Consider the following 14,390-nt stretch of genomic DNA (forward strand, 5'->3'; position numbering starts at 1 on the left):
ATTTGATGCTCGTCTGTGATGTGATGTGAAATCATAATCACAGAAACACCACTTTTCTTCTCTTTTCACATATTCCTCTGTATATAGCTACAGTCTTCAAATCTCCCCTTAAATTATCTCAGCAACTATGTTGCATATTAGGCAGCACTCTATAACCCTCTCTGTGTTGGGCCTAATGAAAATTCACAAAGAAATGACCAAACTGTCACACTCCATAAGAATAACATTTACAAAAGCTTTAAATAATGCACATATTGAATGGTTGGTCCTGTACCTCCGGCAATTTTCTCTCCAGGGTGAGCATTTCAAATGCAAAACACTGTATTCCTTTTTTTCTTATTGCCATGAAATAGGTACAGTTAAGAATCAGACGGAAACAAGCCCTCCTGAATGTATGGATCATGTGTTTCTTACCTTGCCGATGACCCTGGGGAAGGGAGGTCTCTGATTCTCAGTTACAGTCATAGCAGGGACCAGCAGGGACCTCTTGGATCTGTATGGCGGCGTCTGGCCAAGACCCAGGATATCCTAAAACACAAAGAAGAGAAACCACATTGTTGTATGTATGCAGTCTGTCTTCAGCCCTTTGGTGGATTATCAATGTGCTGCAGGCAGCAGCTGGACTACTGTTACTAATATTTCAACATGAATATTTTCTGTATTTAACCATCCTATAATTGATATAATTATATAATATTATTCTGTAGCGCAGGTCACAGTAAAACTGTGTTGAAAATGTATGTATCAAACATGATACAGCAGGTACATACAATAAGTTCTCTGTGAATCCCTCAGTAATTATTGTATTTAATTTCATAATTCAGCCTGCTTTATGCCTACAACAATAACAAACTCACTAAATTATATTTATATGTGTTTCTTATAAATGCAAACTGCTCTCATTATAATCATTTGGATGTTGCAAACAATTATTAGCAAGTGAGCACTAGCTAATATTTGTCTATTTACCTGATTTTAACTAAAACAACTCTGTGGCCATTATAAACTGTGTGTTAAATTAACCAGATCATATTATATTGACCTAGCTGTTTTTGCCTGTTACAAGGCAATGAATCTACATAAATGCCCAACATATCAAATATAATGGAAAAAAACAACCTGACTTCATGTGTCAGGTTTTACAGAGTTAAATAATCCCATGATCCTCTGATCTTGTGTAGTGACGCCCCTTATATTTCTTAAACCAACCCCGTCTTGCTCAGAATCACTTGTTAGCATCTTGTTAGTAATTAACCTAAATCCCACCAGTGATGCATAAACACACACACGGCAAGCAGTCAGCTATGCAATTTGAAACACTGAAAAATGTTTGAACAAGCAGCTTGGAGTGATTCCAGTTGTGATGGCAGAGGGGTATGTACCAAACTACAAGGAATGCAAAGAGGCTGAGTACCTGCATCTGGCAGGCAGCACCATATGTGTTGCATGTTTGGAGAGAAGAGGAGGTTCTCTGGGCAAATATGAAATAACGGCTGTGCTCGCTGCAATTGATTCTCCAGTTTTTGATACTTTATTCAAGTCTTATATGAAATAAGGGCATGAGAGGAAAGTGGAAAGTATTTAAAAATGAGTAGCAAAGACAAAGAGACAGTAAAAATAAAGAAATGAGAGATGACAAGACCTTGGTGAAGCAGTTGGGTTGTTCAAGCAGAGGGAGCCAATCTGAAATGTTATTTTTGCTCTTGAGAACACAATGGCATAATCTTATTTCATCTTCCACCTTCCTTCTGTTGTTTACGTGGTTGTTACTGTGTAATATAGTGAGAGATTTCTCCCCCCCTCTCTTCTTTGTTTGGAGATGACTGATGCAGTTAGAGCCCCTTTTGCTTGGATGTTGATGAAAACAAAATCTGTCACTGACACGATGAGCAGGACGCTGGAATCCTGGCTGCTAACATGGGGGTGATGACCTACAGGGGAGGAAAGTCTGCTGACTGTCTGCACACCTGGACACGAGCCGAAGACAGACAACAAATACACACAAACACACAAATGCTCTGCCATGCCCATACAAATTTGTCCACCCATTTATTATCATGAACAATAGAAGAAGAAAATTATATTGGACACAGTATGTACTGTATGAAAATCTGCATGATATGGCGATGAGCTTTTAGTGCTGAAAGGTCCAAACCATCTGATACGGGTGAGAGAACACATTTCTTAGGTATTAACAATTCCTAAATTGATTTTTTTTATTGCTGCATAATTTATGTATATATATATATATATACACATACTGTAAATAACTAGCGCTTAGTCTGTTAGCTCAATGCTAACTGAAATTAGTATTGCTTTCTAGCGTAGTGTCAAAAAAAGCTAACAAAAATCTTGATAAATCATAATATCAAATTACAATACTTAAAAATTGCAATACATATCGAATTGACACCCAAGTATTGTGATATTATTGAATTTGGAAATAAATGTATTGTCCCAGCCCTACTATTTTATATAATATATATATTTTTTTATTATTACATATGATATTACCAGAACAAGATTGGGAGATGCACTTTCAACATAAAAGCTGTAGAGATTTTCCACAGTTTAAGCATCTGCAAGCATATTTTAATACAATGCTCCTTTTTACTGCTTTGATAATAAAAAAAATTAAATTGTTTTACATATATTTCAATAAAACTGATTTGCATTTGGACTTACAGTCTGCACATTTTGTTTCTTTGGCCTCAGATTGCCTTTGTTTGTGTCTTTCAAGACACGCTACCTGGAGGTACAATTAAAGCTGCCCAAGCAGTGCAGCACTGTTCACCGATGCATCCTGATCTCCCAAAATAATCATAAGTCAGGTCAGAGGGAAAGCCATTACCTGCACAGAGAGCTAATCTGCCACCTGCTTCCAAAAAAGGCAACTCAAGGACATCGCCAGAACAAGTTTATGAGATGCATTTTCAGCATAAAAGCTGCAAAGATTTTCCACAGTTTAAGCATCATTTTCTCCACTTAAGTGTTTCTTACATAGATGGCAATCAGATTTAAAGGAGAAATCTATAATATATGTACTGCAATGAATCATAAAATGAGCACAATATGTCAGAGATTCAGGAAACATGTTGAAATACTCACTTCTCTGGCATCAGTGACACAACCACAGTGTCCTTTGAATTTCCTATCCTAGGCCAGAATGACTGTTTTTGTTTGCCCGCTTCATGTTAATTAGAGCTAAAATTAATGCTGAATGAATAAGTGTCTGTTTGTGAGTCGTACAAAATCACTACTAATCTTGTAGAAGGAGTAGATGTTTTTAACAGGTGGACTGAGCAAAATGTTAATGAAGTCTGGCTGGCAGACAGACAGCCACTTAACTTAAAGTCCAGAGGGTGTAAATCAGAGCAGTGTTTTTTTGTTTTGTTTGTTTTCAGGATAACAGGATTAGCTTTACATTGACAGACAACTTACAGCTGATAAACTTACAGTGGAGGGCTTGTCAGTTGTAAATTTATGTTGCACGCGCCCTATGCTCCTGCAGTGTTCCTGCAGCCTGCAGAGATTTCTACCAGTCTTGGTAGGAGGGAACAGGAGGAAACAAGTCACTTCAAGCATAGACTGTCCAGTATATTGACTAGTGTTTCAACCCATTTAATATGCCGTCCATGACTCCAATGCACTAGTTGGACTGTATTACTCATTTTCAAGCTGATGATCATAAGAAACTTCTGGTAATTCCAGTAATGTCCCCTATAGGCCTATATAACAGTCAGAATCTGATTTGGCAAAACAAATTCACACAATTTAAAATAAAACATTACCTACAGCGGGAGAAGCAGGGGTGTGAAATATACATCAGTGTTGAGCCCCTGTTGTTTTTCTTTTATTGCTTGTACTCCACTTAAAAAGCAGTTAATTGTAAATATACTGTTTATCTGGATTACAGTCTCAGCAGGGAACTCACTGATACTACATCTAGCCTCACAAGTCTCCTTCACCCGAAACAGCTATATTCAGCATGTTTTGGATACCCTTGGTTCCTTAAGTAAAAGTCCTGTTCATTTTTCCCATAGTCCACTGGTTCTCAGAGCGGTGGGGCAAAGAACCACTGCAGGTGGGTCGTAGATGACCAGGGCAAAAATACAGAGTGAAACCAAGCTGAATTCATTTGATTTATGTAGGTAAGTAAACATGTTGACCTTTATTTCTCTGAAATTCAACTTGGATCCTTTTTCATTAGTTGCTAAAGGTTTGAAAAGCCACTGACAATGTTACCTGGTTCAACGTCTGAGCCATGAAACTTTTACTTCTGTCCCTAAAAAAGGATAAAACACCTTCACAGACTGCATTTTGTTCGCTCCATTACCTCATGGTTGAATCTTGTGCGTCAAATTTGCTTTAGTTCGGTTAATGGGTGTTGCTTCTCTCCTACCAATGTAAAGAATAATTTTCAATGAATTTTTCAATTCAATTCAGTTATTTAAAACATTTGAACATTCTCTCCGTGTATTAATACAACAGTGCTTTGTAACACTCTCTTTAGGAATTGCTCTTGAGAAAATGTCCTGTTTTTTGCAAAAATGGACATTTATCTTACATTATGTCTTGTTTGCTGAGAAAATTGACTTCAGTTTGCACACTAGATAATCAGTTAGCTAAATTAGCTACCTACAATGGCAATTAAATCAAGCTTTGCTTAACTAAAAACTGCTCCTGCAGGTGTAATTTCAGTCTGTTCTGATGCTGTGTGGTCCTTACAGTTCAGCACCACTGTGAACAGCACACTGCCTGCATATAGCTACAGAAGCTACAGTTTCCAGTGTGAGTTTGTTTACCGTCTGTCTTTTCTCTGCCAGGGCTCAGCCTGCCAGCTGCTGTCAATCAGACACTGACATGCCCCTCTGGAGGCTTTGCAGAAAAGGAGCGTTTCTGATATTTCCCTAAAACAATGTTTCTGTTTTTTTCTTCTTTGATAATAACAAAACAAAACACTCTGACATTATTTTTGACAGCAAAAGAGGACTTTAACAATGAAACCTCTTACCACTAATCTGATCTGCCCCATGAAACCAGTCCATTGTCCACACAAAAGCAGTCGCTGCTTAAATGTAGAGCAAAATGACAGAACAATGACAGTGAAAGAAACAACAACAAGCCCAGCCGCTGAGCCCTGACAATGCAGTTTCAATATGAAAGGGAAAATACCGACCTGAGGTTTTTGTGTTTTCATTTGCAATGCAAATAGACTCTTTTGTCCTTCATCTTTTATAGCCTACTTTACAACACTTTATTGACAATGTGCACAGCACACGGATGTGGCTGTGAGCGTATGTGGGGGGCTGTTTGCGTGTTTACTGTTCACGCCGCTGTTCTTGGCTGACAGGGACTCTGGCACCACTCTCACCCCTGTCAGAATGACGGAAAGAGAACAGGTAAGAGGGAAAAAACGAGCCATTTGTTTACAGCACAGTGCCGACAACTCAGACAGAGAGGGCAACGCCAAACACTCACACCACTAACCGCCTCTCTCCTCCACCCCTCCGAGCCACAAAGGTCAGAGAGAACACAATGAAACAGTAATCATAAACACAAGCCGACCAGAACAAACCAAAGACACACCGAGCGGTCTCTGAAATGGCCACTCTTATCGAACCCACTGGGGGATGACCTTCCAAATGTCAAAGACAGAAATCTAAAACTGGACCTGAAGCAGTTAAACAGAACAAAACTGTGAGAGATTATATGACCTATTTTGTGTCTAAAGAGCACAGGCAGTGGTGTGTGTATATGTATGTGACCGGTTCGCAAGCGAGTTGATGGACTTTTAAGGGCTGCCTATAAAAATCCAGCCTGAGTCTGAAGCCCGGGGATGAGCACATCAATCCCATCATGCACAGGTCTCAGCTGTGTGATATTTGTAAAGGAGAGGAAGAAGAGCTGGGAGGCAAACAGGCACCACAAGGTCATTTTAGTGTCTGGGTGTGAAGACTGGTGACAGCGGCTAAGATAGACCACGCCGTCAAATCCACGCCTCCACTGAGCTGAGATACAGTGGATATGGAAAGGAAAGGAGATGGCGATTTAAAACCTATCAATGTTCTGCAGGTGGATCAGGGCCAGTAACGCGTTCAGCTGGATACAGATGTTTGTCCAGCTCTTCGAGGATTGCTCACCACAGGGTGTTCTGGAAAAGATAACTTGCGGACCTATTCTCATCCCCCGCACAGTTTTACCTGCCACTTTCTCGCTCTGTCCTCTCGCTTTCGCAACAGCTTTTCTTCACTTTCTCTCTGTGTAGCCTGCATGTGTGATGAATAGTGTTCTTACAGCTCAGTGACACCGTAAGAGAAGGAAGCCATGAATCTTTAATGTGTCCTGTTCATAAATTACTGCCGCACCATCAACCCTAATACATTTGCTTCTCTCTCTGTCTCTGTCTCTCAAATGATCATTAGGGGATCTTAGTGTGCTGAGCTTCATGACGTGACATGACAAAAAAAAAGTCTTGATTAGACGATTTGAATATCGTCGATCAGTCCGAGGTTACAAACAGGATGTTTACAGCGTGTGCAGTAGGTCTGGTTGGCCACAGCATCCCCTCACTTTAGCCAAGAATTAGCAGAGACTCACAGAAGGAAGAGAGCTCTGTGTGTGAATATCGACAAAAGCGTCAACGACAGAATATAAACTTTGTTTAATCATGAACCCTGATGATACTCTACAATTCTGTGGTTTGCGCTGCAGGCTGGAGTCTTTGTTAATAGTGACAAATAGCTGGATCTATGTCACATACGCTCGTCTCCACTTCAATGCACTGCTGGATGCCCTGTCTCTCTCTGTGGAAGCCTTCTACTGCCAGTGTGATGAAAAAAGATCTTGTAAGTCACTATGATGAGAAACTTTATCAAAATACGATACTTAAGTATTACAATTCTACAACTATTGTGTTTCGATATTATTATTTATTGTGATTTTTGTGTGCTTTTTAATACTAGACCATGGAAAAAGTTGAATCACAAATACCAAACGTCCCACGTTCATCTCTCTGAGTTTTATTTCAGCAGTATTGTTGCTATACTGCATAAAAGGTAGTAAATACAATACTTTTTAAAGTAACCTGCTAAATTTATTTCCTACCCTAAATAACAAATAATAATATAAGATATGAGGCCAAAGTTAATGGAGCCAGTGGTTGTATTTTGAGTCTTGGCCCTCTCAGGTAGCTACAGCTGGTCGGTGTGGAATGCCGAAGCTGGAGTAGCAGGTTAAATTAGCAAGGTGAAGCAGGTTGACGAGATGTCCTGAAAAATTCAGGAAAGTCCCGCATCAAGAGTAGCTGTCCTGAATCCAGTCCTGTTTCTTCCAAAAAAATTGAACCATTATGTGATGGATTACACGAGCAAGCTAAAACAAGAGCTGTTGATGTGCTGCAAGACTTGATCTGACTTGAAATCAAAATGCTGAGACCAGACTTGGTGGCATAGTAATATTAAAAAATGTTGGTCTTAATATATTATCTATTTGGGAGCGCTGCCATATGCACAACAAGCTGCTGCTGTCACCAGAAAAAAGAAGAGTCTTCAAAGGAGACAAATCTGTTTTAAAATTATCGCTGTCTACATTAATTAGTAGATCGTTTTTTTTTTTAACTCTCTGAACCCATGAATTGATTCTAAACAAATCACTTATGTAAGCTATAATTCCTGCTTTTAGTTATTAAAAATGCCCTGTTCGTTTTTGTAAAATACGTAGGAGTATTACTGATGTTTTTGTCTATAATAGTCTGTTCTTGTTTGGCTACCATGAAAAATGGATTGTTGATGTCATTCAACCTGTTTTGACCAGATGATAGAAAGTGCAGCTGCCACTGCAGGAGGGACTTGTAATTAAAAAACAATATATTGTTCGTAAGCATCTGCAGCTTAATTCTTAGCTGCTGAAAACATGTTTAAAATGACTGTGACACACTTGTCAACTGTGCATAATGGTTCACACAATGGTTTAAGTATCATGTGCTTTGTATCATCCTCAGAATTTGTACTCGATCCTGACAGACCCATCCCCAACTCTCCTGTCCTGAACCAACCAGTCTCCTCCTCCAGAAAATATGACAAATCATATAAGCATACATGGATCTGGTTGTTCAGATAGTATCACTGCAATCACAACATCATCATTTCAATTCCTGCTATGTGTTAGCAATGGGCTAATGGACTATGCTTACTAGTTATTTATAAATTCATAAAAACAAATCAGCAAAAGTTCTGATTCAGGAATCATAAAAAAAAGTATTGATTCTTAACAGAATCAATTTTCCTCCTACCCCTAGTTTACATGCATATATAACGTACTACAGTATATGTGTATGGTTGTGCGTATCTCTGCGTGTGTGAGCGAGAGAAAGATGGAGCCTTTGTCATTGTCATCTGCGCGCAGAGTTACTGTGGCAGTAAAGTCACGTCCTTGTCTATTCTGCCATTTTCACTCTCAATGCTATATTGAGAAGTGTCATTACTCATTTGTGACAACGTGTTGGAGACCCGGTGAGAAATGGATAATATCAAGGCCAACATCGGCCAGCGGTGACAGGGATGTACAGCTATTCTACGTGGAACAAATTCCTGGATATGCAGCCAGGTCAGGCGATCAGTCAGTTCCTCTAAAACACAGTTAAGCTCTCTTATGTCAGTGTCAGCAGTATGTACATGTACAAAGCAGTACGTTCACACACATATGCATGATAACACATTTCTCAATGAGGGTGTTGACAGCACAATGTTTCACACTTTGTTAAAGTGTAATCAACGAAGCATAAACACTTTTCATCTTAGTCAAGCGGAATACAGTGAGACACTGATGACTAATGTTTATTTAAAATATTCAATTTGTTGAATTAATTAATACGGAGCCTAAGTGATTGTGTGTGTGTGTGTGTGTGTGTGTGTGTGTGTGTGTGTGTAATCTCACCTGCAGATAGTAGTGTAGACTGTTTCAAAACAAGCACATATAATGAAGTCATTCAAAACTAAATTAGACCTAAATTTCCATTTAATTTCACAAACTTTGTGCACAGTAAGAAAGATGAAGTCCCTCCTCTTCCAGACTGCCCCATGGGACCTTTTTTTTTTTTTTTTTAAATAAGGACAATATTAATTTATTCAAGCCAAGTGTGCGTTTCCTGCTGGGTAGCTGCTTTAACTTCCAGAAAAATAAGGGATACGACTGATATATCGGAGAGTGAGGAAGGAAATTGTGATCGTGACTAAATGTAATGCGAATAAAACTTTAATACATTACCTTGTCTGTGAACATGACCTACCTCTACTCTACCTGTTGAACAATGAAGATAACAACTGCCATGACCCCACTACCTCACTACTTCAGATGTCACCAAAGTACGTCTTTTGTTATCGTTTTAATCCAAGAGACCCACCACAACTTACATAATGTATATGAGTGACAAAAACAAATAAAAAAATCAATCCTGTTGGACTGTCCATGAATTACACACAATTACACATGCGACCTCTGGGTGTGTAGTCTCTAATTATGTATATTCACAGTCTAACTTTAACGGTTTTACATCAAAGTACAACTTTCTTGACTTAGTTATTAATTTAACAGGACAAAAAAGGATTTGTCTCTTGTCAGTGACTACTGTTCATATTTCTTCTGAAGTAAGATCCTTTGGTGGTTCAGCAGAAGGAGAGGGATTTCACCTCTCTATGTCAGCCTCTTGTTATCTATCTTTGCTCTTCTGAATGCATAAAAAAACTTTAGATACTCAGATTTAATGCATATGGTGGTATGCTGTTCACACTATGACAGCCATACTTCATCTTGCTTACAGCTTACCGAATCAAAACCCTTGTATTTCGATCCATATGGCATTGCCAGATTCTTGACAATCCACAGCTCTACTCTAAATTGCCTTCATATTACATGAATCATGTGTTATTACGTGTTACAGTACTTTATGCAGCGTCATCATGCAAATTATGTTGTGTTCAACTACACTTCAATAATTATTAAAACTTATTGGAAAAGTGCACACCTGGAATATGTTGGTTTATGTGAATTGGGCATCCTGTGTGAATCTTGATCTCCAAGCTTTCTTTATCAGCCACAGCATTGTAAAGAGGCTCTTGATCTGTATTTATAAACCCTTCTTGTTTTTCACCCCACAGGAATAATGTATTAGCTGTTTTGACTACCAAGAAACTTTTTCGTTTCTTCGTCTACTTCTTCTTCAAACCCACTTCTAAAATAATGTCTTTGTTATCCTCTGCTGACCTGAAAAAGTCATCCATGGGATGATCCATGTTTCCCTTGACTTCTGTCACAGTCAGACTTCTCTCTCATCTGCAGCTGGTACAGCACCCAGAAGAGAGGCTTTTAACTAAATCTAAGAGACCTGAGTATCATTTTCATAATCTAATTTTAGCTTCTCTACTTCAGTTGCCACCTAATTTTAGGATTTCTTCCAAAAAATTTAACAGCACTTTTCATATCCCTGACCTTTAAGAGTCGTACAAGCCAGACTGGAGCCTGACCAACCAAAGCAAAGACGCTGTTCCAGGTTGAAATGTCACTGTTTGCATTCATCCCTATGGAGTTAGACCCATGATAAGATGGAGATGGGGAGAGTAGTAATTGATGGGCTTTGAATGCGAGGCTTTAAATTATCACCAGTTGAAAAAGTATGAGCTTCTTGGTTAAACTTTGCAATAATGATAATCAAAGCACCATAAAGCAAAAGGTCAAAATGCAGTTCAGCCGCTCACATAACCAGCAGAAGAAGAAGGGAATGGAGCTTCTGGGTCTGAAAAGTAAAACCAATGCAGATATGCCTTAAAACTGCACTGTTTCTGATGGCCAGTCAAAATAAAGCCCACTTTTCACTTGATTTATGAAACTTTGCCTATCTCTCTTACAAAGTTTTCAGAAATATGAGATAACATCGGAACCAGGAGATTGGTTCGAGTCTAGAAAAGATCCCACGATTTGCGAAACTCTTGTGAGATTTGTATGTGTTGTTTCTTCTCATTGTGCATTGTGTAATAATGCTGTGGTTCAGAACTGGGTATGTTTAGGGACAAAAAGCACCAGGTAAAAGTTAGATCAGGGTTTGGGATAAAATATAATTTGACTGGGGCTCCTTTCTAGACACGCCCAGACAGCCGCCATTTTTGTTCCACTTCCACTACAAAAACTCAGATCAAACTGTCAAACTAGGCAGTGTTGTTCAAATATGGATCAAGATTCTGTTACCGCATTGCATATTTCTTACTTAGGGTACCCTTTAACTGTAATACAAGACAGATCGAGACAAGGCAGGCTGCCATTATTTCCTGCTGAACAGACAAGCCGAAACCAAACTCCAGCTAAGTCACAGTACGTCACCCACAAGCTCCACGCTCTCGTCAGTACTGTGCAAGATCAAGATGACCCCCATGATGTCAAACCCAAGGCTTCAAAAAACAGGCAAGTCATAAGTCAAGCTATAAGAAATTCTGATTATACCGTGTGTAGGTGCTTCCTTCTATTTATACACATGTACTGAAACTGTCTTTGCATGTCTTTGTCATCTTCATGTAAATATGTTTTTACCAAACACTTTATATGCTTCATGTCGTATTTCCTAATTTTAGAATTTTACACATTCTTACCATTAACACAGCTTTTTGAATTTTTGGCATCAATCATTTTGAAGGTGAAGATCTGTTGTGTTGCTCTTGTGAATAAACCCAATGTTCAGCCTTTTGTTTTTCACTCCCATGCACACAAGCCAGCAAAACTTCTGTAAGTTAGCAGATATATGAAACCACTCCCGCAAAAGATGGAGGGTTAGGGGGAAGCAGTTTTAAAAAAGGCAGACAATAGACAAAGGCAGTAAACAGACTTAACAAACGACAGCTCGAGAACAAGCCAAGGAGAGATAGTGTGAGTGGGATGGAGACAGAGAGAGGATGATTATTTGTGTTGTGTTGTATAATGTGAGATGTTGTGCTGTGGTTGCAAGATGTCACATCTTAGTCATCCCAAGAAAGCCTTCCCGAACATTGAAAGCTTGGTTAGAGAAAATCTATTTGCCATTGCAAGATGAGGATTTTGCTCAGGATGCAATATTACATTTCATTCAGCATGCGAAAATGGATGAAACATAACAAAAGCAAAATAAATAGGCTTTTGGACTCAGATTATTTTGCCTCTTATCAGTTGTTACATTTGAATGGTGCCTGTAAATGCCCCCTGAAGGTAAGCAAATGTTCTGCATAACTGTTGTTCTGCACGACGCAACCAAAACAACACAGAATAATACACACAAAAAAGTCCATATCTTGGAGCGTGCATTTGTTAAATTGAAATGCATTCTTCCATTAATTCACATATTGATCGGTTGCAAAAAAAAAGGGGGAATAAATTGCTCTTTGAATTCAGAGTTTTGCTCATAATAGGAATCATTCATCAGCCTCCTCTCTCCCTCCGGGCCTGTGTTACAGCAAACTAACAGCTTGCACCGAGGAATTAAAAACGGATTCTCTCCACCTTCGCTCACAGCACTTATCAATTATCACCAGCCAATATTTTCTGCTACAATACCATTAGTTATGCCAATAAATTCGCCATGGAATGTTTCCGTTCTGTGTCAGAGCAAAAAGAAAAGGGAGGTTTGGGTAAATACAAAATCTAACTCTGACAGGAGCATAACAAAGAGATTTCATTACTAAAACACAACTGCAAAAAGAAACTTACTCTCTGCTAGAATAATTGAAAAACAGGGGAAAGGCATCAAGGCAGCTCTCCTGCCACGAGTGCTATCTCAGATTGGAGATTTAAAGCTCAGCTTCCCACAGTCATTCCACAAGTCAAACCCCTGGCCTATTGAAACAAGCTTTAAAATATGCCACGAGTTAGTTACAGATTCTTTAGAAGCTGCTGCCGCACTGAACTCGTGTTTGATGGGCCACTTGAGACAGTGCAGAGGCACAGCATGGGGGAGTGTAGGGGGGGCTACAGGATATGGACAGAGAAAGGGACAATAGATTTTCTGATGATATGAGTCCCAGAGCATGAGGAGCTTCAGCAGATTAATTGATAGCGAAATAATGAGAGCTTTTAACCACCCTGCCTCACAAGGGGACTCTCCCTCTCTCATATACTTCTATTAGCTTTAGGATGTCTTCCTCTCTGCCCAGCTCCGCCAACTATCTTTTTTCATCTTTTTTTCTGTCTCTACCCTTTGCCTAATTCATGCGCTTCGTGACTTCATGTGCTCTGCAACTAACAGTGGGGTAAATCTAGTTTAGGATAGACAGACATTAAAGGATTCGTTCACAAGAAAGAGAAAATGTTTATCTGATATATCGAGTTCTTCTGATTCGGTGTGATAGCATCTTACAGCAGCAAATGAAGGAAAGACCAACAAAGAAAATGGTGAAAACTGTGGTGATAATGTGCACACATTTTTCCTTGGTAATAATAACACTGAATCTTGTTCATAATCTGTCTGATCCTCCAACCACTTGTGCTTTTTGCTTTGCCAGATTCCACTGTAGCATGTTACCATGTTCCTCAGTCTTAACAATCACTTCAGTCAATACAATGATATCGCAATCAATAGAAATTATGGCGAAAGCAGCAAAAATACGGCCCAAGTTGCAACAAACCACATTTCCCTTCAGTAGGTGACACATTTGTCAATGCTTAATAGTTGACTGAACACATAACAAGTGCTAACTTTGCTGATCTGAGTCTACAGCTACGCTAGCAGCTCTGACAGGCTATGTGTAAACACAGCAGTGCTTTGAGCTACAAAGTTAACAAGCTCATAATGGCAATGCTAACATGGTGATGCTAAGCAGGTATCATGTTTACCATGAGTTTTTCAGGCATTTGGTTTTATACATCAAAGCACTGGAACAAAATAAAATGGTGGCACTATGTGAAAAGTCAGGATCATCATTAACAATGAGGGGGAATATGAATGCGTGTACTACATTTTATCACAATCCTTCATATAGCTGTTGAGACATTTCATTTAATATGTAGGATTTAGTGGCATCTAGCAGTGATTTTGCAGATTGCAAACACCTTGCCTCGCCAACCCCTTCCTAGCATGTAGGAGAACCCACAGTGGCCAAGAAACTCTTGCAAAATGCTACATCTAAAGCCAGTAATACTACAACATGGCAGCGCGACTTGGCCAACTGTGTGGAAGAGGACCCACACCCTCTGCAGATGTAACAGCTCTTTCTAAGGTAATGAAACATAATTCTTAGATTAAGATACACTGATTAAAACATACTCATTATTATTATATTGCATTTTCACCATATTCTGCCAATAAATCTCCATAAATCTTACACACTGGACCTTTAAAAGTGCAAAAGGCAGCACTAGAAGAAGAGTCAGGGGCA

At 39.2% G+C, this 14,390-nt stretch overlaps 1 protein-coding gene across 1 annotated transcript in view; it reads right to left on the minus strand.

The window, feature by feature from the left end:
- Positions 1 to 14,390, minus strand: part of cdh13 (cadherin 13, H-cadherin (heart)) — a 452,332-nt gene that overhangs the window by 263,634 nt on the left and 174,308 nt on the right. Inside the window, exon 4 of the mRNA XM_084734875.1 lies at positions 415 to 528. Coding sequence (XP_084591001.1) covers positions 415 to 528 — 114 coding nt within the window. The remainder of the gene's footprint in view (positions 1 to 414; positions 529 to 14,390) is intronic.

This window comes from Lutjanus erythropterus, chromosome 13 (genome assembly GCF_056507025.1).
Source record: "Lutjanus erythropterus isolate fLutEry1 chromosome 13, fLutEry1.hap2, whole genome shotgun sequence".
Classification (NCBI taxonomy): domain Eukaryota; kingdom Metazoa; phylum Chordata; class Actinopteri; order Lutjaniformes; family Lutjanidae; genus Lutjanus; species Lutjanus erythropterus.